Below are 20,856 nucleotides of genomic sequence, written 5' to 3'. Positions count from 1 at the left end.
ATATATATATATATATATATATATATATATATATATATATATATATTTACTTTCTGAAATGTTCTCTTGGCTTTTTTCAAAATCATCATCTCGAATAATCGAAAGTGATTCGAAACACCTTAAATCCGTCGTTCCTTACGCTTCTCGTTTCTAGGGTAAGACGGTGCAATATTCCATCCTTTGCACTCTAATAACGCTCGATATACATATATATTCTTAAAGTCAAGTACACACGTCTTTTCCTTAAAGTGGAGTACATAATGCATCTTTCTCGAACTCGGAGTCCTTCCTTTCCTCTCTTTCTTCGTCTCGTTAACGTTAGGCATTCGTTAGGCTTTGTCTCTCTTTGGACAAAGTGTTTCCGTCGATCGAGAGATGGCGCATTCAGCTTCTCCCATCGGCTCGTCTGGGAACGAGCGGAGGGGAAAGACAACGAAGAAGTCGAGGATATTTTCCGTTGGCGCCGTAGGCCGGTGACCAATAAGGGCGCGGCAGGAGCAGTGTCCCCTGCGAGGTCGCACGACCAGACTCAGACGCCTCGCTTTCCCCCAGAGAACGCGGCAACGTGGGCGAGAGACGAGATTAAAATTAGATCGATCGTCGTTAATAACTCGCGCGTCGGCCTATCACGATGGCGGTGCTCCTTGTTGACGAAATGCAACAGTTACGATTGCGCGAATAGCGCTGCGCACCGTGTACCAAGTACCGAGTACACCGCATAGCGCTGCGACTACTCCGACTACTACTACTTATTTATCCTTGCGATATTGCTTAGCTCTTTTAAGTTTGACTATTCGTAATGGTTGAAAATCGTGTAGCGCGAATAAAATTTTGACAAAAGCCGCGTTGAACGCTGCCAGAGCAGCTGTCTGCGATTTCTCTTGAGAGTGAGACACCTCGCGAATACAGCAGATGGGAGAAAACGAGAAATTAAAATGTATAACGCGCGGCCAGAGATCGTAGTTTCCCGCCAAAAGAAACCACAAAAATAAGATGAAATAGTATATTTATTTACGAGCAACCCTCTCGATCGAAGGTTCCGATGGAAATCCCTTACCGCGGCTGCGTTAAGGGAACTTGCGCGATTAATTAAATCACCGTGTAGCATCGTGTAAATAATGGAGCTGTGTGTTGCGAGGACATGATTCGCGAGCGAATCGGAAACTTTCAAGTAGGCTGTTTCCGTTGGAGAGTACTGGATTAATTGAATCTGAAACGGGAAATCGTACAGCAACATCAGCGTGAGCGATTGCGGTTCAATACCGATCGATGCTTTGCAGGAATTGCTGAACCTTCGTTAGAAGACGAGACGATCGAGGTCGTCGTTTCCAAGATTTTCGTACGCGATTATTCAACTTTCGAATATTTGCGTAATTTCTCTGTCCGTGTCTCGGCCGGCTTCTTGCCCTCTAGTCTCTGCGATTTCCATAGGAAACCGTTTGTTCGCGAAAACGATATTTACGTACGACTTTATCAAACTCGACGAACCAAACGAAACACGCGATTCAATCTCGGCTGTTTCCTGCCAGACCTTGATCGAATCCCGCCCACAGTCCACGGTCAACGAAATTTCAATTTCGTTCCAAAGTGAATACACGGCGGCCGCCTTGAAAATAGACAAAAATTAAGGAAAACACTGACAAACAGTTACAGGGAAAATAATGACCAAGAGGAAGACTCGTTTATTGATTCGATCGTTTTCTCGATATGTTTGGGAATGCCGCAGTTACCTTCCACGAACTCGTAGGGAACTCGTTAACCGATAGTCTCATCGGCATTCCTAATGGCGATCCTCTATATTGATTATACCTTTCATTTCTCTACGTATTTGCGAGGAGCAACAAAATAAAGCTGCAAACGAAGGAACCATTTGATCGTTGTGACTTTGACAAACGTGCGCAAAATGTCCAAGTAGCGATCCGCGTATCGTATCGACACTCCGATAGCAAACTAACCGACACGACTGAAAAGGAAATGGCAAGGTAACAAGACCGTCGTCTCGTTACTCGTCGTCTGTTACGAGAGAAGAAGCACTCGTCTACGTTTGAGTGGCTCGTTTTCCGGTCGGGTAGGGGTCTTCCCGAAGGCCGTTACAACCAACGAACGGAAAGAACAAAAACCCGCCGAGAGAGAGAGAGAGAGTCGTCGTGTTACGTGAAAGATTTTAACGAAATCGAGCGAGTAACCGGACGCGCGATGGTAAAGGAAAACGCTTCGTGCTTCTTTCCCTCGTAAATGATCTGAACAAACGTAAACGTAGTCGATCTGAGCCGAATCGAATCTCGAACCGAACGACTTTTCTCGCCAGGAGCAACGAAACGGAAATTTGGCAAAGGGACGACCGCGACGCACGCGGTGGGTCTATTCGTCGGCTGGGTACCTTCGAGTCGGACCCGATGCCGTCCATCGAGCACATCCAAACGGATAAGGATCTCGACTTGGACTTCCATGTCGAGTCTCGAGTCGAAGACGCGCACGTAGCGGCTCGGTGAGTGCAAACTATCCGCGTGTCGGATGACTAATATTGGGCCTCTGCCAATCTACGTATACGTATACGTGCAGATTCGCGTGGCCTAAGTGAGCGAATACGAAGAACCGTGTGCACCATGAGTGTGTTTTGTGTACTTGGTAGGAACGCGTGAATCCTCCACTCAAGATAATAAATATTTCACTCCAAAGCTAGGTTTTGAGCAATTTCCTGAACGAGACCCGAGACAATTCACTTTTTTCTCGACAATTTCCGCAATTTTTCGTGCATGGATTAACAAGCTTTTATTGTATTTATAACAGCTGAACCGTTATTTCGATAACATTCTGTACTACAAATACACGTAATACAGATTGCTCGAAGCAAAACTATCTAATCGATATTCGATTTTGTCCGTTGGGAATCGCGACGGTTTCATTTCAAGAATGCACTCGCATCCGAGAGTCCTCCGAACCCCGTTTCAACCCCTTTGGTTGCAGTACGTGCGCGCGAACAATGTTTGAAATTATTCCGTGGGAATGTATTATCCAATCATGGAGAACATCTCTATTAACCAGAGAAGGATGAATGGAACACCATGGCATCTCTCGATACGTATACGGGTCCACGATTCGAGTTGTTTCGACGACAATATTTGTTTCTAGATGGTTACGGTGGAACGTCAGGAATAACCGAAATACCCTTCCGGACAATGTCCGGTTTAATAAATTCCTATTTTTCTTGGCAACTCTTTTCCTATCCAACCTATTCCTATCATTTGTTCGTCGAATCTCCCAACGCCAACGACACGGCGCAGGGCGGCGCGGCGCTCTTAACGCGACCGTATCAGCTTTAGTGGGAGAATACGTCGATCGATACTTGTCTTTGCTTCCCGTTCGAATTTTAATTGCCTCCTGAACCGGTGCGATACCGACTGCATAATCATCTCGTTTATTTCCTTTTGCTGGTTAAATCATCGATTCAACTACTCGTACCAACTATCTACGTCAAAGACGAACTCTGTCGACTTGAAATTTACATTTTTGACAAGCACACGTTTATATTAGACCAAGCTTGTACGATAGTTGTACGAAGCTGATCGAAGACGGAACCTAATTCGGACGATCGCGATCGTCGATCGCAGAATGAGAGGTTCGAGAAGATACTGCGGAACGCGAGCAATTCTTTGCCAGATCACAAGTGCCGCGCGAAATGGGAATTAACGAGCATGCGATTAACCGGGTTAATGGATGAAGGCACGCGATACATACTCGGTTGCGTCGCGTCGCATCGCGTCGATTCTAAGGAAGCGCAGACGGGTTGTTGACCGGCTGACTGGCACACCCTGGCTCTTCATCTAGGACATGCTGATCACAGTTTCCTTCGACAAGATCGGATCATCGTCCGTGAAACGCCTCGCTACGAATTACTTGAACGCGACGCGTCCGAGGAGAACGAAAGCGTTAAACGGCAGCTAGCTATCGAGCGAACTATTCATTCTTCAAGGGCATCGCGAATTCGATTCATTCCACGACGGAGGCGTCGCGCTTTAGAAACGCTATAGCTGCGCGAAAACCTTTCACTCTCCATTCTTCTTATTCTTATCGTTGGGACAAATTTGAAGCTCGTACGAATTTGGCGTCGGGAAAAAAATGTGATGCAATGTCCGATTAGATTAGGCACGCTGTTTGTCTGAGTCGTGGATATGCGAATAACGGAAACCATGTTTTGCTAAGCGTCGCCGTCGATGCATTTCGAGGGTGGGAAAATCAAAAGCGTATCGAACTGGAAAGGTCGTACGGAGACGCGTTCGCGTAAAATGGAAGAGGTAAAAAGCGTTTGAATGGCACGTTGCGCGATGCATATTCAAGCGTCGGCGTCGGCGTCGGCGTCGTTTCCGCGCTCGAGGCTAACAATGATCGCGAATGTTTCTTTGGGTCAAAGAACGACGCGGACACGAATGTACTGTTTGAATTGGCTGGGACAAGTGTCGATACGGAAAAAGGTCGCGCGATCATCTTACGAGCGTGACGCGCTCACGATTAAAGCGCGAACGGCAACTGTTCTACTCGTGCAAAAATATACAGCGGAGGTTATTCCAGATGCATCGAGCAAAGTACCAGGTTCGAAAAAGGGCACGGCTACATTCGACCCGTACAATTAAAAGGAGGCTGCGCCTAGTACCGATTGTTTGCGATGACGATGGCGCTGGCGCTAAACACGAACACAGAAACACGCGTTAACGAACAATTCACGCTGCGGTGCTATTGTTTTTTTAATGGCAGGTGGTGGGAGAGAGCGTCCAGGATGTCAACGTCATTACGGATGCGTGGATTCGACGCGCGACATTAACCCACTTTTGTTTGATCGTAAGAGGCGATCTCCGATCTAGCCGGGTTCAACGAACGTTAATTGCCTGTCTGTTCGATTCATACAACTTTCCTTTTCTTTCCGGTAGGTGGTACGTTTAACGATACCTTAGTATAATTGTATCTTTTTAATATGAAAATCGAATCAATTTTAGATCCAATTTCTCTAAGGTTTGAGCCACGGCGTAACTTTGTAGACCGTCGAGCTAACCGAGCGCGCGCAACAATTTGCATGCTAACTCGTCGACGCCGACGCAACTATCTATTTTTACGCCGATTGTTTCCTTATATCAATTCCACTACGAAGCACGCCGTGGCATTCAATTCCTTCCGGTGATACGGCACTCCCCTTGCCAAAATCATAGCGTAAAGATTGTGCGGAAAGCAATCCTCCTTCCGAAAATCCTTTCAACGTTTGGAAATTCGTTGAATTATACCCCGAGGAGGAGGTAGGAAGAACGTAGTAAAAGGAGCCGCGTGAGTCACGAGGCTATCCCGATTTCCTTGGCTATTTTTAAGCGCGTTTACGAAATCAATTGTCTGTGTCGGTACATCCGGCCTTTTAGTACGACTGTACGGGCCTTAAATACCAATCCGATGCCTCACCTCCTCGACGAACTTTGCTCGTTAGATTCGATCACGTGTACATTATCGCGTAATAATTTGTTAAGAAAGAGGGAAGATGAAGGTGATAGGTGGAATACATCCAACGGACGCGAATTTTCGTTTGAAATCGGGAAGAAGTCAGGATGGGGCAAAAACGATGCAGCGTGTTATTGCGAGCGTCGAGGTGGCGGTGTTCGACTACCGAGCTGCGATATTTGATTTAAGCTTTCGCAAACACGCGGAGAAGCTGCAACGCTGCACGAGAACCTGGCCGTTCACCCCGGCAGTCTCAGAATAACTGCATACCTATTTGCCCCGCGTAAGCAGACAGTGGTGCACACGCGAAATTATTCGTCGAGAAAGCTCCGCGATATCGCAAGATTCGCAAGATTCGCAAGATTCGCAACCAAGACCATTCCGCCAAGACCACCGATCGAACACCATCGCTCTTGTCCCCCTCGAGAAACTTGTTCGCCGGAGGTCCCGTTTTACTTCAAGCTTTACCATTTCCTATTGCTTTTATCGCTAACCGCTATAGATTCGCTACTTTACTTGTCGCGTTTAACGCTTGATGCATACCGTTGCGTTAGCTGTTAAATGCTCCACGGTAGATAACACGATTAGGGGCGACCGCGTCAGAAACATTTGGGAGATAGGTCGAAACGATATCGGCATTATCAGACTTGTGACAGCCTACGAATGAGATAATAGCTCTGTGCGAGTGGTTGGATCGAGGAAATTCACCACCCTGGACATCGCTCTCTAACACCGAAAGGGTTGTGTCAAGCTTATCGGGGACATTGCTCGAAACGTATTCGAAATATGCACCCACAGTTACGATGCGCTGATGGTCCTCGACAAGATTTAACCTGACACGGCCCGATACGAAAAAGATGAGATTGTCTAAGATATCTTACACGGGTTGTAGCAGACGTTTCAAGTTTTTAAGGGTGTGTATCATTCGAAAATTCCAATCGACCAACAGTGGAAATAATGGGACAAATTATTTTTCACCGTACCAGGTACGGGATCTAATCACAGTCGGAGTACAAAACATGCCCAACGCGTTTAAGAGCATTGCGATGCACGGGGTGACGCGACTCGACGCCGACGCCGACGCCGACGGTCTAAAATAAACCGCTTCGCCCGTGGCCGAAATTGTAAAGCTCCGAGTCCAAGTCCGTGGTGGGCGATAATATCGCGCTTTTCGGAGGCACCCTGTTCGTATCTTGTATCAACCGCCCCCGTCCCAGCGGGGGTACTCACACCGGAAACCACGAGGAGGTGGCCACTCGCTTATCCTATAACTTTTCGGTACTGATCTCGGGTAGTGGGTGGTGGAATCGTAGCAAGGTGTATCGATCTGACACCTCGGCGACTGGCTCGAGAGAGTTGCGGTTATTCCCACCGAGAAAACATTTTTCACATCTACATAGAAGAGACGATTGGAATAGACGCGTTACGTGGAACGTAACGCAAAGGGAAAGAACGATTATTTCACCGACTACGACCGCGCCGATGACATCAGCGTCCAGGAAATAGGGATGCTTTGCCCCTTGCGTCTTTCGATTTCGGATTAGTTTGCTCGGTTTGCTATCTTCGTTTGTTATCACATTCGAGATAGTTGCTTAGAGAACAGTTTGTACGTTACTGCAACGTAAGATACAGGTAGGAATTTTCAGTCGTGTAGCGCTCGCTGGGGCAAGTTTCGCTAGTCGAAAGACATGCATCGCGAAAAGCTGTTTCTCCGCATAACTCTGTGTACTTTTGTCCATTGGAAAGTCGGCGATACGACGCAACGCAACGCGGACACGGCGATCTCGGGGGATCCTCTCGTTTGCCGCGGGATTCTTCAACGTTTGCGTCGCTCGCGCTGAATACTAAAGATTGCCGCATCCGCCGCACTTTCCTTTAAATTCTCGCGTATTCATTTGGGGGAGCTTTGTTTAATGTCTGCACAGTGCCGTCTACGCAGACGCGATATCCCGTGACGCGGCGACCGTGAATGCGCGAATCCTTTCATGTCGAATCGGTATCAGTGTCAGTGTGTGGAAATCCGTATGTGAAACGTGTACAACTGCACACTCGTTTCCCGTTTTCCCTTTTTCGTTTCTATGTAAACTATTTTTTCTCTTTACCAAATAAATTAATTAAAATCGTCCATTTAGACGCGTCGTCTCGCGAAGGCGTTGTTGCGAGGACGCATCAATAGTTTCGCGTACGAGATCGTGGTAGATGGTAAGTGACTCGCCCCGTTATACATGCTTTGCTCGATGGCACCCGATGATTCACGACAACCCAACGAGCCGTGATACTTTTAGATTTCACACCGGCAAGGTTATATTTGAAGCACCGAACAACGAAATGAACGCGCGTGAAGCGCGTCTAACTCGGATAGAGGCGAATCAAGAGACCTCGGCTTTCGATTTCGATCATTGCAAAATACCACGCGATTATTCTACGTTGGCGTTTCTTCCACGCAACGATTACAGCCGCACTGTATTCTGCGATTAAAGTATTCGCCGTTTCGACAAGTTGAACGTTGCGTGTACTATTCCCGATCTATCAAATAAACGATCCAATTAATTTACACGAAATGGATGATTCGAACAATCGCAAGCCCACGCACGCAAGGGAATTTACTCGACGCAGCTTCTTTCCCGGAGACGCGTCTGCCTCGGTCCGCGTTATTTATGGTTTCTATAAACGCTGGTTGATTCGTTAGGCGGTTCAGAGTTCACGGGAACGATCGCGTCACTGGGTGAGAATTGGTTCAATTCGACCAACTCATTTCGAGCGTCGAGCGTCGAGCGTCGAGCGTCGAGCGTCAAAGTGCCACGGTAATACCCAGTAATAACCTATCTTTCTCACTCGTCCCTTTAGGTACCATATAGATTTCTATATCGCGAAACTGGTACCTACTAGTAAAAACTCGCCGAACCAAGTATCCGGAGTACCCGCTTTACAATTTATCTGTCTATCACTTTTTGCTGAACGCGAATATCATCTCGAGACTACAGAGCCCGCCATTCATTTGCTGTACCAGTATGCAAGTACTGGTACATACGATTCACCTTTGTTACGAGAACGTCGCGCTGTCTTGGAGGCTTGTTTCGTCATCGAGAAAATTTGATCGTTCGAGTACAGTACCGTGTTAATTTCGGTAAATTAATATGTTTGTCGGTATCGACGAGCAATCCCCGAACAAGTTCAATCTGTTTGCTGGTTGGAAAACGATGGGATGAAATAGCAAACGTTAGCACTAGCTAATCACGATTATTTATTCACTTTTGCGAGTCGAGCTTGTTTTGTTGGGAGTAAGTAGGTCGTATTTAACACCGACGAAATAAATCGTACACGCTCGCTTCCGTGCAACGTTAAACAGACCGATAACTCAAACTACTTTCAGTCAGCGCAAAGCGGCTTTCTTGGTGTTACTCAAAGTAGATGAGAGCATTTCAACGGGTGGAGACGAATTCAACTTTCTGCGATGCATCGGAGGGAACGATTTCAGACTCCGGTCTGCTGGAAATTAACTACTCGACCGAGACTACGGTAACACGATGTAATCTTGTTACCGGTTCTACTAGCGTGTAGATATTGCTATTGAAATCACGATATCGAAATTTTTCGACGTCTCAAACCTCGATGCAGCGACAAATGTACAGTCGGATCATGATTTTACAAGTAATTGCTACGCGAACGTTCGTCGGTTGACACGCTGTCGACGCCGACGAATTGGAGCACTGCCGCGACTCGATCTCGGCTGTTGGAATCGGAACGCTACTGTTTCATCGTTCCAAGGGTTACTTGCCGTGTATTCTCATCCCAAGTGCCGGCTCTTATCGGTGCAGACAAGAGAGAAGAGAGAAAAGTGAAAAGCAAAAGGAAACGGCATGGAAATACAGGTCGTTCCGATTAAGCACGCTCGTTTCTGGGCTGCGTTAAAAACTGTGCTGGCACAAGGTCTCGTTTATTGAAACCGCGCACCCGAAATTGACCTTAATCGCGAAACTCTTTCGACCATCTTTGCCGATTCAAACATTTCGAACAAGTTTTGCGCAAAATTCAATCGATTTCGATTGTTTCGAATTAGGCTGAAAATCGTCCAAATATCGTCGATTAATTACGAAGCGACTCTTGTATGTTGTTTTCGATGTCGAGTGTCGCCATAGACATAGAAAATTTATAAAAACGAAAGTATAAATTATTCGATTCGTGGCTGTCTATCGGCTGAACGCGTATTCGTCGCGTTGCTACAAGTCGGTTCTCGTATTCAGCCTTCCCGAGACAAAATTTAAATTTGTTCCCAGCTACCGTCGAATATCGATGGAATATTTAATCGTTTGCCTTAGTCCCGATGAGAGAGTGGAGTGGTTCCGCATTCGAGTCACGCGCCTCCGAACATCCGCTCGTAGTTTCCTGTCGATGAACATCTCACCCGTGATTGCCACCTATTTTTGTATTTCGTACAATAGTTGGCAAGCTCCGGTGTATTTTAACCTCGAACAGCGATATTCCTGCTGACTGTCTTATTGTTAGCCAAGTAACCTGCCCGGTTACCGGTATTCGCGATTCAACGACTCGCTTTTCCTCCTAATCGGGATATTCGTGTCATCGATGGAGGACTGTGCGAACGCTTCTTCCCGCACGGTGAAATGCCGAGATACTGTTTTCCGTGACATTCAGGGATTCAGGTACCAAAATATCCGGGAGAACGTCGATGCGCAAGTGTTAACTCGCAACGCATGTTCGATCATAGGTTGTCGCGAACAGATAACGATATTCGATTTAGTCTTTGTCCTCGATTAAACGCATACGAATCGCACGCCAAGTGCATACGATTGCATACTTATCGGCTCGATGTCACGTGTTGTGAAATAAACGGCATGCTCGGCACATCGGCACAGATGGCCAAACACGGCCACGAACTGATGCTCGATCGACTGCTTATCGTCGGCTTATTCAGCATACGGTATGCCAATTATTACGTACGTAGTACGTAGCTAATACCAAAGTTAAACTCGCATTTTTTTCGAATTTCCACTTTACTTTTTGCTCGTTTGCTCGTTTGCTCGAGCAATTTCGATTTTCTACATTCCCCATGTTCACGTGCCTCGTTGATTCAGCTAAATATGTTTCTTACGGAACAGTCGACGCAAACTGAAACTACTGCTTTTTCACGAGCTCATCGATTATTTGATTCGCGTGCGACATGTGTAGATACTTTAACAGCTCTTCGAATCATAGTATAGACTTTTATTTGTTGGAATATTAGTTACTCGTAATTTTATGGTTCGTCTGTAATATTGTATAACGTTAACGTTGACTCGAAAAAATGTTTTGATCCGCGTTGCAGAGGCCGGGTCACATTTTGTACTCGCAGCGCCATCCGTCGGGGTTCGGTTAAACTCAGCGACGATGGATGGATATGGATAACGTGTAACGTATACAACTTGGGCGCGTTCTTTCCTTTTGACAATTGTTCTGTGTTGTCACTTGCCACTGCTTGCCACCGTGCCGCTGTCCGGCTGTCCCGGGGTGTTTTATTCAAAAAATATCCTCGATAACATGGGTGTCACTGTGTAAGTAATTTTATACGCGAAAACGTTTAATACAATCGTTCCAAGTGACGATTTATAGAATCACGGCTCTTTTACTTTGCACGCCTGCAACTGCACATGCTTATCGACATTTCTGACGTTTGGAGGTTATGTAGCGCTCTAAGCACATGTTGGGTAGATGCGAATAATCTTTTCGAATATTTCGATTACAGTATATCCCTAAACACTAAACGTAAGAAGAACGCTTACCCGACAGTTAGACAGTTACTTTGTTTGCGACCGGCATTTTGTGTGTTCGTTAGGTTGCAACAATACCCGATGATAGAAAATAGAACCGGTCCTCAAACGATCGAATTCTTGACAAAGAGAGTTATCGCCCTCGGTGCAGTGCAAACTGGCCAGTTTCTCGTAGATTGCGAAACCTACGTGTCCGTGCCGCAATTGGGTGAGTTTTTCTGTAATATTATACATTTTAAATTTAAATTTATGTTACCGAATAGAACGCTACGTCCACTCACCAATTACTCGCGTCGGCGTCGGCGTCGGTCGCGGACAGCGGTAATATCGAATACTTGGTACGTCCTTTCGAATACAGATGGCTACAAGTGTACATTTTTCGAAAGACATCCGATGCAAATATTGTATACATATATTTACAATACGGTGAAATTATTATAGATATTGCAAGTTTCGTTTCGATTCGAATCGAACGCGTTTAATTGCTACAATTAAACAGTCTTCGATTATTAAGAAGCACGTATCGTATCGTAAGCTTTTAAAATATGTTTGTCAAGATTCATTCTAGAACGATATACACTTTTTTAGGGAGGGGTAGACGAGGGAATAATAAAGTTCACCGTTCGACGATTACATCTCTGTTCGTTTGGCATTTTCGTTAGGTGTGGATTTCATATGGATTTCTATACAAACACGCGATAGTTTGGTTCCGCCGAAGGTCGTTTAGCGATCGTATATCCAGTTGGTTACTTCTAAGGAGGTACAAACGCAGATGCTAATGAATTACGACTCAAGTACATATACGCTTAACGCGTAACATAAATATGTACGCGGTACATCCATTAGCGGAAGTTTACGTTTCTTTAGCTGCGGATTTCGTGCTACCATCGGCACAATATCGGCAGGATTCTTTTGTGCTGCACGAGTTTCTTCGATCGACTTTCGTTCAACGATTGTTTGCTTCCTCGTAATCTCTATCGATTTCATCAACATCCAGTCGAACCGATTTTCTTCCGGTTATCACATAATCCAAAGATTTCAACGTGTTTTAACTAGAGCTGGCCAAAATTCTATACGAATAATAGAGTCAATGAATAGGAACAGCGTATAGCGATTTAGTTGTTGGATGTTTATTCGATCGGAAATTCAAATAATCGCTCAATTCTATTCTATTCTATTCTATTCTATTCTATTCCATTTTATTCCATTTTATTCTGTTCTATGAATAAGAAACATGATTTTATTTTCATATTCGTATTGTAAATATTATCGAATCAGAATCCAACAGATCGAAGGCTCGTTAGTTTTTATTCGTTAGCCAAAATTTGTATCTAGATAAGAATTTTGCCCGTCTCTAGTTTCAACGGATGAATTCGCGTAATCGATAGACGGGCGTAGCTACGTTTTATGTAATCCAAGCAAATCGTCAACATCCGTAAGGTTCGATTTCAATTTCAAATCACCGATTCATTTTCGTTCTTTTTACGATATTATTTTAAACGGTGGTAAACGGAGCAAACGCTCAGCTGGTATAGTTGCGAATCTATCGTTTTGCTTCCATTCGAATTTCGACGATGGTGCACGAAAGTAAACACGTTTACTCTGTAAAGGTACAAACCAACTACATCTAAGCGTCATTACAAAAATATTAAATCTAGCAAGCGAAGCTAGGCTCGACTTTGACTTATGTCAGATATACGTGTGTACGTGTACGTGTACGTGTACATGTATGTGTATGTACGAATACATATTTATTTATAGTACTGTATATGTATAATCTTAATGTATGTAGCTTTTTGAAAATACGTTCTCAGAATTCTCTCTTTTCGATTAGCGATGTATCTACGCGGGACCATTCCTCTTCGGTGACGGCCAGCGTTTCCTTCGAGTGTCCTGTTATTGTCGTTAACTTGTAAATAATTTTCGTGAAATTATTGTCGATAAATAGAAGACATAGGTAATCATGCGTATGTATAGCCTACTTTTCAGACCGTGGTGTTTTCGATACTTGCGATATGTCGTATCATCCGTAATGATCGACAGAGAGCTTATTTTCTACGCGTATACAGATCAGAGATTTCATTTAGTTAAAAGGTAGTATACACTTTAATTTTCGAATCGACGTTATAATTATTATCGAATAAACGCGAAGGAATATTTCCCGTTCTTATTGAAGTTTCCAAAAATTTGTTGAAAACTGTTGTTTTTTTCCTTGTTTTTCTATCATTCGCACCACGGTCTGCGTCAAACAACGCAAGGATCATCGATCGCATAATTAGACGTGCAATAATAAGAATTATATCCGACAATGTGTCACGACTCGCTAATCGCTACATCTACGATTACGATAAACCACGAGAGTTCAATTCACGAGAGTGCGCAGTGCAGATTCTTTCGATTTTTTTTTCTTTTTGCTTTTTTGCTTTGCTTTTTTTGTGTTTTTTGTTTTGTTTTTCTTTTTTGTTTTTTATTAATCGGGAAAAAGATCGCTACCATACGCGTTCATAGCGAAGAGTGCGATTAATTTCGCCCGAGGGATCGGTTACGTCGACCATTTGTCTGGAGACAAGATGTGTCTCTAGACGTGGATTTGCTAAAAGTCGAACAACGATTGGTTGACATCGACATCAGAGGAGGAGTCTATCGCATTCTTCTCGCGCGCGTTCCGTAGTGTTTAGCGTTAATGTTAACGTTAATCGGTAATCGTCTATCGTCTATCGTCTATCGTCTATCGCGCCTTCCTCGGCGGCGGATCTTACAAGATGCTACCTACATGTACATGTACCTGTATAGTACATTTGTTCGGCGCATTATACTAAAGAAAACGAGATAGTCGTTACAATGGTCGAAGAATCTTCCTGTACAGTTTGTACATATCCATATATATATATATATAGTATAGAATTCTCAAGTATCTTTCGTCTTCTCTCTTACTCTACTCTTACTCGAGTCTTTGACGAGTGTTATTATACCTGCACGCTAACTTAATTTTATACTTAATTATTCGATACTGCGTCCAAGCTGTTGAGCATCGTAAGATTCGTTTACGATTAGATACGAAAGTCGAAGGTGCTGTTCTTTGGTTACGTTTTCATTGTAGAACGAGCGGAACGAGCACGCTTCGTTAGAATATTGGATATGGCAGAGATATGACTCACGAGTGTAAACGAATATTATAGATGTAACAAGTGTTGCCGTTAGACTGCACGGAAAAAAATATTATCGAATCAAAGTTTTAACGACGAGACGATTCGTCTAGAAAATAAAGTCAACTAGGCTGACGCGTGTCTTTTCGATACATCTACGAGAATCACCGACGCGAAAGGTAGAAAGGTTGATATGGTAAATTCGACATCCCTGGTCTCTCGGGGCACTTAATTTCTGTATAGTAATTGGAACCGATGCGGGTAGAAAAATATCGTAACGATCGCAAACTGATCAGAGTTTCAACGAATTTCTCGATTTACGAGTTCCGGTCGTTTGACGCGTTGCAGAGACCGGCTGTCAACCAAGCAAATATATGAAAAATATTTTCGTCCGTGAAGACTAGGCCCTCGATCACAGATGTAGACATCGTTGTCCGCCAAGTCGCCGCTCAAGTACTACAAACTATATAAAAATACAAAATACAAATGCCATTTCTTTCGTATTTTTTGTTTACACCCTCCTAAGAAACGTGTGACTCCTCTCTCGAATTCGAGATCGGATGGTATCATTGCACAAATGGTTAGTTAGTCTATCTATACGAACGCTTATACCAACGAGAATTATCAAAAATTGTCTTATCGTCGCACGTCGGCGTCGGTGGCAGCCATACCTCCAGTTCCAACTAACTCGACGACAACAAAACTAACGACTCGATAGATACGAGTAGAGTGTCTTGTTCGAGATGCGACCGCCCTTGACGTTACAAACAAAATATTGATCCGGCGCAGATGCCGTCGTGTTGGAATTCCTACGGTACCACGAGGTTTGGCAATAGCTAATTGTAAGTAGTATTGTCGTAAAATTTGTCGATCCGGTGTCGCATAGTCCGAACAACCATGCGTCCATATGGACACGCGCGTCTATACAATGTACGATGATAATCGATTTACACGATAGGTAGGTACTTACGATTAGTATGAAAGATAATGTACGTATGTACATATAGTATCTACATTTTGAATATTGTCATCGTTAAGCGAATGGCCTTTACGCTAAATTCTTCGAACGAGGCCATCGGTGTGTTGTTTATATTTGCTATTGGACATGAAATATTTGTCTTTTTCGGCAAAGATATTGCGTCCAACGCTACGCTATACAGGGTACTCGGTAATTTTACTTGATCCACGTTACTCGAATTGCCGCATACTTTGAAACTCAAATATTATGAAAAAGATATCTCTTACGAATCAAGTTTATTCGAAATTTTTTTGAAATTTCTTCTTTCTCCGACGAATCACTCTGTTTTCAGTTGCACCGCGAATCCAAGATCGTCATTGTGTGCTATACATATACGTTACGCTAGCGCAAAGCGCGGATATAATTAAGTCGATGAAAAAATAAATCGAGTCGCTTTACCTACGGTAGAACATTTCGTTATGTATCACGATGCAGTTTATCGCGAACGCTGTACCAGCGTTTCATTTCTCTGATAACAACGCGTTCATCGTTGACGAGATGCGGCCCCGATTTTCACCAGCAAAACTAACCGCTAAATTTAATATACGCGCATCGATCGATCGTTACACGCTCGAAAGAACAAGAATTTGATTTTTGGAAGTAGTGAAATCTTTTCTATCTTTTAGTATATCGTTACGATTCCAAGTTCAAAGACATTGAACATAACAAAGAAATATTCGCGTGTAAGTTTTGACGTCGATCATCGCGACGAACCAGTCTATCGAGTGTATTCCCAGTATCTATGTATTAACGTTTCCTTATTTCCCTTCGACTCTTGCTTGTTTTTTCCTCTTTCTTTTTTTGTCGTGTATTTACATACGTATCTACGTCTAGTGTAATTTGCATTTTGCGTGCTCTCTGAGAAGGCACGTGCACGGAAGAGCGTTCTTTTGTTCCGACGAGATTCTTTTCGAGTGCAAGTCCAGAGTAAATTCATTCGAAGGTTGCGATAAGTACCGAAAATAATTCATATGCTTATCTTGGTCAAAATATCGTTCGACGTTTCAAGACAGACACAAAGATCGCTACTAGAGCCGACGGGATTCATTCGTGTCCGCTTGGCACGTTTACGTCGAGAGTGAGCCGTAAAACTGGTCAAAGAAATGATGAACATTCAACTCGACGACTAGCTTTGTCTAAATGCTACTTGGTATATAAATTGTACCATTTCGATTACACGATACGAGATTCTTTAGAATGTCGATTATTCAAAGACGACGATTAAGAAAAGGGACTCTTTGTCGAATGGTTTCCGAGACCAACCTTGTACATGGACGACTATTGATTGTAAGTCGTCGATTATTTTACGTGTTGGAGAAAGGAAAAAGGAAAAAGGAAAAAGGAAAAAGGAAAAAGGAAAATGGAAAATGGAAAAAGGCAAAAGGAACTCGGCTACCTAAAGCCACCGCTGACGAGATCTTGATTTATCGATACCGTAATGATCTAAAGATGAATCGCGAAATGTATTCCGAGCAGTAGAAAGATCGCGTTTAGAATTTCGATTGGGATCGCCGCGGCTGGCGTTCCCGCTAAATTACAACTCGTGATCGTGGTGGATAGACGATGTAGAGATTTGCCCGATAAAGAGGCTCTCGAGTGGTCGTCGACCCTTGCCTTTCCCGTACATCACAAATAACACGTTTTATAATAGATGAAGGCGACCGTGTCTTTGCCAAATGTTCTACACTCTCTTTCGTAGTGCACCTGTCCGGGCTCGTATCTTCCGGCCTGGGTATACTTGTCCAGCCTCGACATGCTTCTGTACAGTCTGAGATAATCATCTTCGAGTTGGTCCTCTCGGTATCTTCGACGACGATATACGTCGTCTAACCTGGCCGTCCAGTCTCGGTCACTCGGGGATAGAAAAGACGAAATACTGGGCTCCTCGATCCTGTCGTCTAGCTCCAAGTCTAGGTCCGAGAGATCTTGCAGACTCTTGGGATAGCCGCGACGCGACTCGAGGGAGCCTGACTGCTTTCGGAAGTTGATGGGCCTGCTGCGTCTTGGCAGGGTGGAGCTGTAGGTCCTTTCACCTCTCGCGCGACTCGTTTCATTTCGCAGAATCGGTTTCGAGACACTCGGATCACCGAGAGCAGGGAGATTTCTCCATGGATGCGCTGGTTCGTATGCAGCCGCGTAATGATTGCCGACGGCCGCGGCGCGTCTTCTATCCGTTGTAGGGTGTATCGGAACCTCCGAACCGCGATCGATGCTGTTCGTCTCGATACTCGTATCCTGCGGGTAAACGTTTCGGTATCGTTTGCGATTGTTTCTCTCGGTTCGAGCGTAACGACGACGATTCTCCTCGCAAGTGTCTGCGTCGGCGTCGGCGTCGGCGTCGGCGTCGAATCGATGTGCCGGTCGAGGTCGTGCGGGGAACCGATAATCGGCCCTGATCGCGTCACCGTTGCTTTTGCGAATGGTCGTCGCGTTGGTTCCTCGATTGGCGGTCTCGTCGATGGAACAACGGCTCGCGAAGAATCCACGAGACTGCATAAAGCTTTCGACGTTTCTACCGATTCTGTTGGTTTTCTCCGCGAAAATGTTGCAGTAGTCGGATAATTTTCGATTACTAGCGCTCCTGTTGGCTGAGGTCTGACAGGATGTGCCCGGATGGTTCGAGTTGTACAGATCCCGTGGATCGTGTTGATTAGGATAAGCTCCTCCTGGCAGGGGCTTGTTGGCCTTTTCCAGATTCGACAGGCCTCCTGTCAGCGAGGCCTTATACTACCGTGCTTGCGCGTAGTCTGGGTTCATCTCGTCCAGCTGTTTCCCTTTCGTTTCCGGGACGCAGCAAACGACAAAGCACAGTCCGCATACCGCCACAGCCGCGTAAAACCAGAAAGCTCCGTGCAGTCCGAACGTCTGCAACGAATTAACCGGTTAGCAAGGTTCCTGGTTTTTTCCGCGAGAAATACATCTCTCACCTGCTGAAAATCCATAAAGAGTTTAATCCCAACGAACGCGCAAAAGTAGCTAAAGCTGGTGCTGATGCTCGAACCAAGGCCGCGATACTCCAGGGGGAAAAGCTCGCCAATCAATAACCACGAAATTGGCGATATGCCCAGAGCGAGAGCTGTCGTGAAGACGAGTACGCAAAGCAACGGTATCCAGTCGTGTTGGCCGACAACCGCGTTGTCCGGATAGCCCAGATTTTGCGTCTGCGACATGTAGTAAGCGTAGCTACCGAAACCTGCCAATGCCAACGACATGAACACGGTGCTGGCTATCAGAAGCGGCAAACGGCCCACGATATCGATCAGGAATCCTGCACACGGTAAAAAGGATAACGAGCGTTTTAGCGTTTTTTTCAGATCGTTTCGACTCGACGCCTCGTTTATCAATTTCAACGTTACGACTATTATTTTGGTCGTTGGCTGATCGGCCCTTACCCCGTAGCCGTATCTAGTAGCCTGGTACACCTACCCGATAACAGGGAAGCCAACAATTGCACGAAGCCAATCGCAATGGTCGCGCCGTGAGGATTCATGCCACCCAAGGTCTGGCGAAATATAATGACCGCGTAGTAATTGAACGCATTCGCTCCGGAAAACCTTTGGAAAAACATCAAGCCGCACGTTATGGCGATGGGTTTGTACAATCGCGGCGTGAACATACTGTTTTTGAACGTCAGCTCGTACTGCTTTGCTCTCGAGGCCAGAATGTTCGTCTTGATCACCTGCGACCAACAATTTCATCATTTTTAATGTTTAACGATACGTTGCTCGGGGCTCTATACATATAACGGAGAAGGAAAACCGAGTTACCTGAAGTTCGTGTCGTATATCGACGTGATCGCCGCGCAGCCACTGTAAACTGTTGGCTGCCTCGTCGTCTTTGCCATTCAGAACGAGGTACGAAGGCGTCTCGGGTATAAAGAGGGTCCCCAAAAACAGCATCGAGGGAGCTCCTGCTACCAGCAGGGCGCTTTGCCGCCAATTCATGTACATGCCCGCTATGTACGACAATAACACGCCGACGTGACCCAGCACCTTCAACATGGCCGATAGGCAGCCTCTGATGCCCGGCATCGAGATTTCCGATATGTACACCTGAGACCGGAAAAGAAATTCAACATCGAACTTGAACTTGTTTTCTCGCCAAAGACTTTGTCCGTTTCGACAACTGTCGTACCACTCGTAGCATTCTTACCTGACCAACCATCGTGATGACCGAACAGCAAAGACCTCCGACGAAGCTGGTCACGTAGACCAATTCCACGCAGGGTGCGATTCCGGTGAAGATCCAAACTGCGGTCAGAGGCAACGACGTCGCGCGGAGGGCCAATCGACGCCCTCTTCTCATTATCCAGTCGCCGATCATAGCACCGAACCATGCGCCCAGCATCGACAGAGACGCTACCCAAGAGGCTTCTTGTTGCGTCACGGAGAAAGCCGACCTGCGACAAAATGCCGCGATACGATTTAGGACGACAGGGACCGTGTCACGTAATACCGGAACCTAATCGGTCCCTAATACCAAGCAGTCTTGTCTACGACACTGTCCACGATTAAGCCGCGACATCGACACGGTTCGCCGCTTCGTGCCACGCTTCGTGCCACGCTTCGCGCCACGCTTCGCGCCACGCCGAGTGGGACCTATCGCTGCGCGTGCATAATCGATCTTGATAACCGGTTCAAGGATACCTTACGTTGTACTTCACGGAGGATATGCTGCCTTGTTTCTCTATAGAGGGAACTCTATATCGATACTCTATATCGATACGCGATCGTTGTACGCGAGGCTAACGGGTCCGAGTACTCGGAATAATTATTATATACAGATGTATAATTCGACGCCGAATATTATTGTAGGTTTGGACTCGGAGGTATAAGATACACAGAGAACGGGACACGGTTTGTTGCTGATTTATGCAGCGTGCTCCCTTTGCAGTGCTACCGATAAACCAAACGAACCAACTGCTATCGCGGAGAAAGTATGCGACACCGTTCGAAAAGGAACGGATTGACGTTGACGCATTTGTTACGCGAATTATCTAAAATATTGGCCCGCGCTTTATTACACGAACGCGCAAACGAGGCGGGAGTAGTAGGGAACGAGAGGAAAATATCTCGGGCCGCGGTCGTTTCATTTGCTTATCTGTAAAACGACGCTAATCGGTACCGGACACGACACGTACCTATAACCCACAAGTACATACAAAGTTTCACTTTTATTGCATTCGTTGCGCCTGTTTCGCCGCTGCTAAAACTTACCAAGTGTTATTGTTGTTGTTGTTGGACGATTGGTAAAGGTGAGGAGGTTGGTTGTCTAGAATGGAGTCCAAGGCCGGCGAAGTGTAACCCTTGGCCAAACCCGAGGATAGCGTTCCCATAGACAGTGCCAGGGTGGCTAAAACCTAAACAGAGAGGTACATTTTTCGTATGAAAGTTGACGTGCGAGAATTCCTCCGAATTCTACCGAACGCGAATCTCGTCGTATCGATCGT

At 45.4% G+C, this 20,856-nt stretch overlaps 3 protein-coding genes across 19 annotated transcripts in view; 1 reads left to right on the top strand and 2 right to left on the bottom strand.

Moving 5' to 3' along the window:
- Nucleotides 1-10,026, bottom strand: part of LOC128893592 (dystroglycan 1-like) — a 31,424-nt gene extending 21,398 nt beyond the window's left edge. Inside the window, exon 1 of the mRNA XM_054154660.1 lies at nucleotides 9,793-10,026. The gene's annotated coding sequence lies outside the window, so the exon portion shown is untranslated. The remainder of the gene's footprint in view (nucleotides 1-9,792) is intronic.
- Nucleotides 10,027-10,801: 775 nt separating this feature from the next.
- The window catches only part of LOC128893604 (mediator of RNA polymerase II transcription subunit 20), a 47,901-nt gene continuing 37,846 nt past the window's right edge, over nucleotides 10,802-20,856 (top strand). For both annotated transcript variants that reach the window (XM_054154696.1, XM_054154695.1), the window contains exons 1-2: nucleotides 10,802-11,027; nucleotides 11,309-11,451. In XM_054154696.1, coding sequence (XP_054010671.1) covers nucleotides 11,014-11,027; nucleotides 11,309-11,451 — 157 coding nt within the window. In that variant the 5' untranslated portion in view covers nucleotides 10,802-11,013. The remainder of the gene's footprint in view (nucleotides 11,028-11,308; nucleotides 11,452-20,856) is intronic.
- The window catches only part of LOC128893598 (facilitated trehalose transporter Tret1-2 homolog), a 38,532-nt gene continuing 35,401 nt past the window's right edge, over nucleotides 17,726-20,856 (bottom strand). For all 16 annotated transcript variants that reach the window (XM_054154675.1, XM_054154678.1, XM_054154681.1 and 13 more), the window contains 6 exons: nucleotides 20,624-20,766; nucleotides 19,560-19,806; nucleotides 19,175-19,459; nucleotides 18,834-19,086; nucleotides 18,335-18,675; nucleotides 17,726-18,272 (listed from right to left, as the gene is read on the bottom strand). In XM_054154675.1, the coding sequence (XP_054010650.1) occupies nucleotides 18,135-18,272; nucleotides 18,335-18,675; nucleotides 18,834-19,086; nucleotides 19,175-19,459; nucleotides 19,560-19,806; nucleotides 20,624-20,766 (1,407 nt within the window). In that variant the 3' untranslated portion in view covers nucleotides 17,726-18,134. The remainder of the gene's footprint in view (nucleotides 18,273-18,334; nucleotides 18,676-18,833; nucleotides 19,087-19,174; nucleotides 19,460-19,559; nucleotides 19,807-20,623; nucleotides 20,767-20,856) is intronic.

The sequence above is a fragment of the Hylaeus anthracinus genome, unplaced genomic scaffold, assembly GCF_026225885.1.
Source record: "Hylaeus anthracinus isolate JK02 unplaced genomic scaffold, UHH_iyHylAnth1.0_haploid 3, whole genome shotgun sequence".
Taxonomy (NCBI): Eukaryota; Metazoa; Arthropoda; class Insecta; order Hymenoptera; family Colletidae; genus Hylaeus; species Hylaeus anthracinus.
Note: the sequence above shows the minus strand (reverse complement) of the source record. Positions and strands in the feature narration are given on the sequence as shown.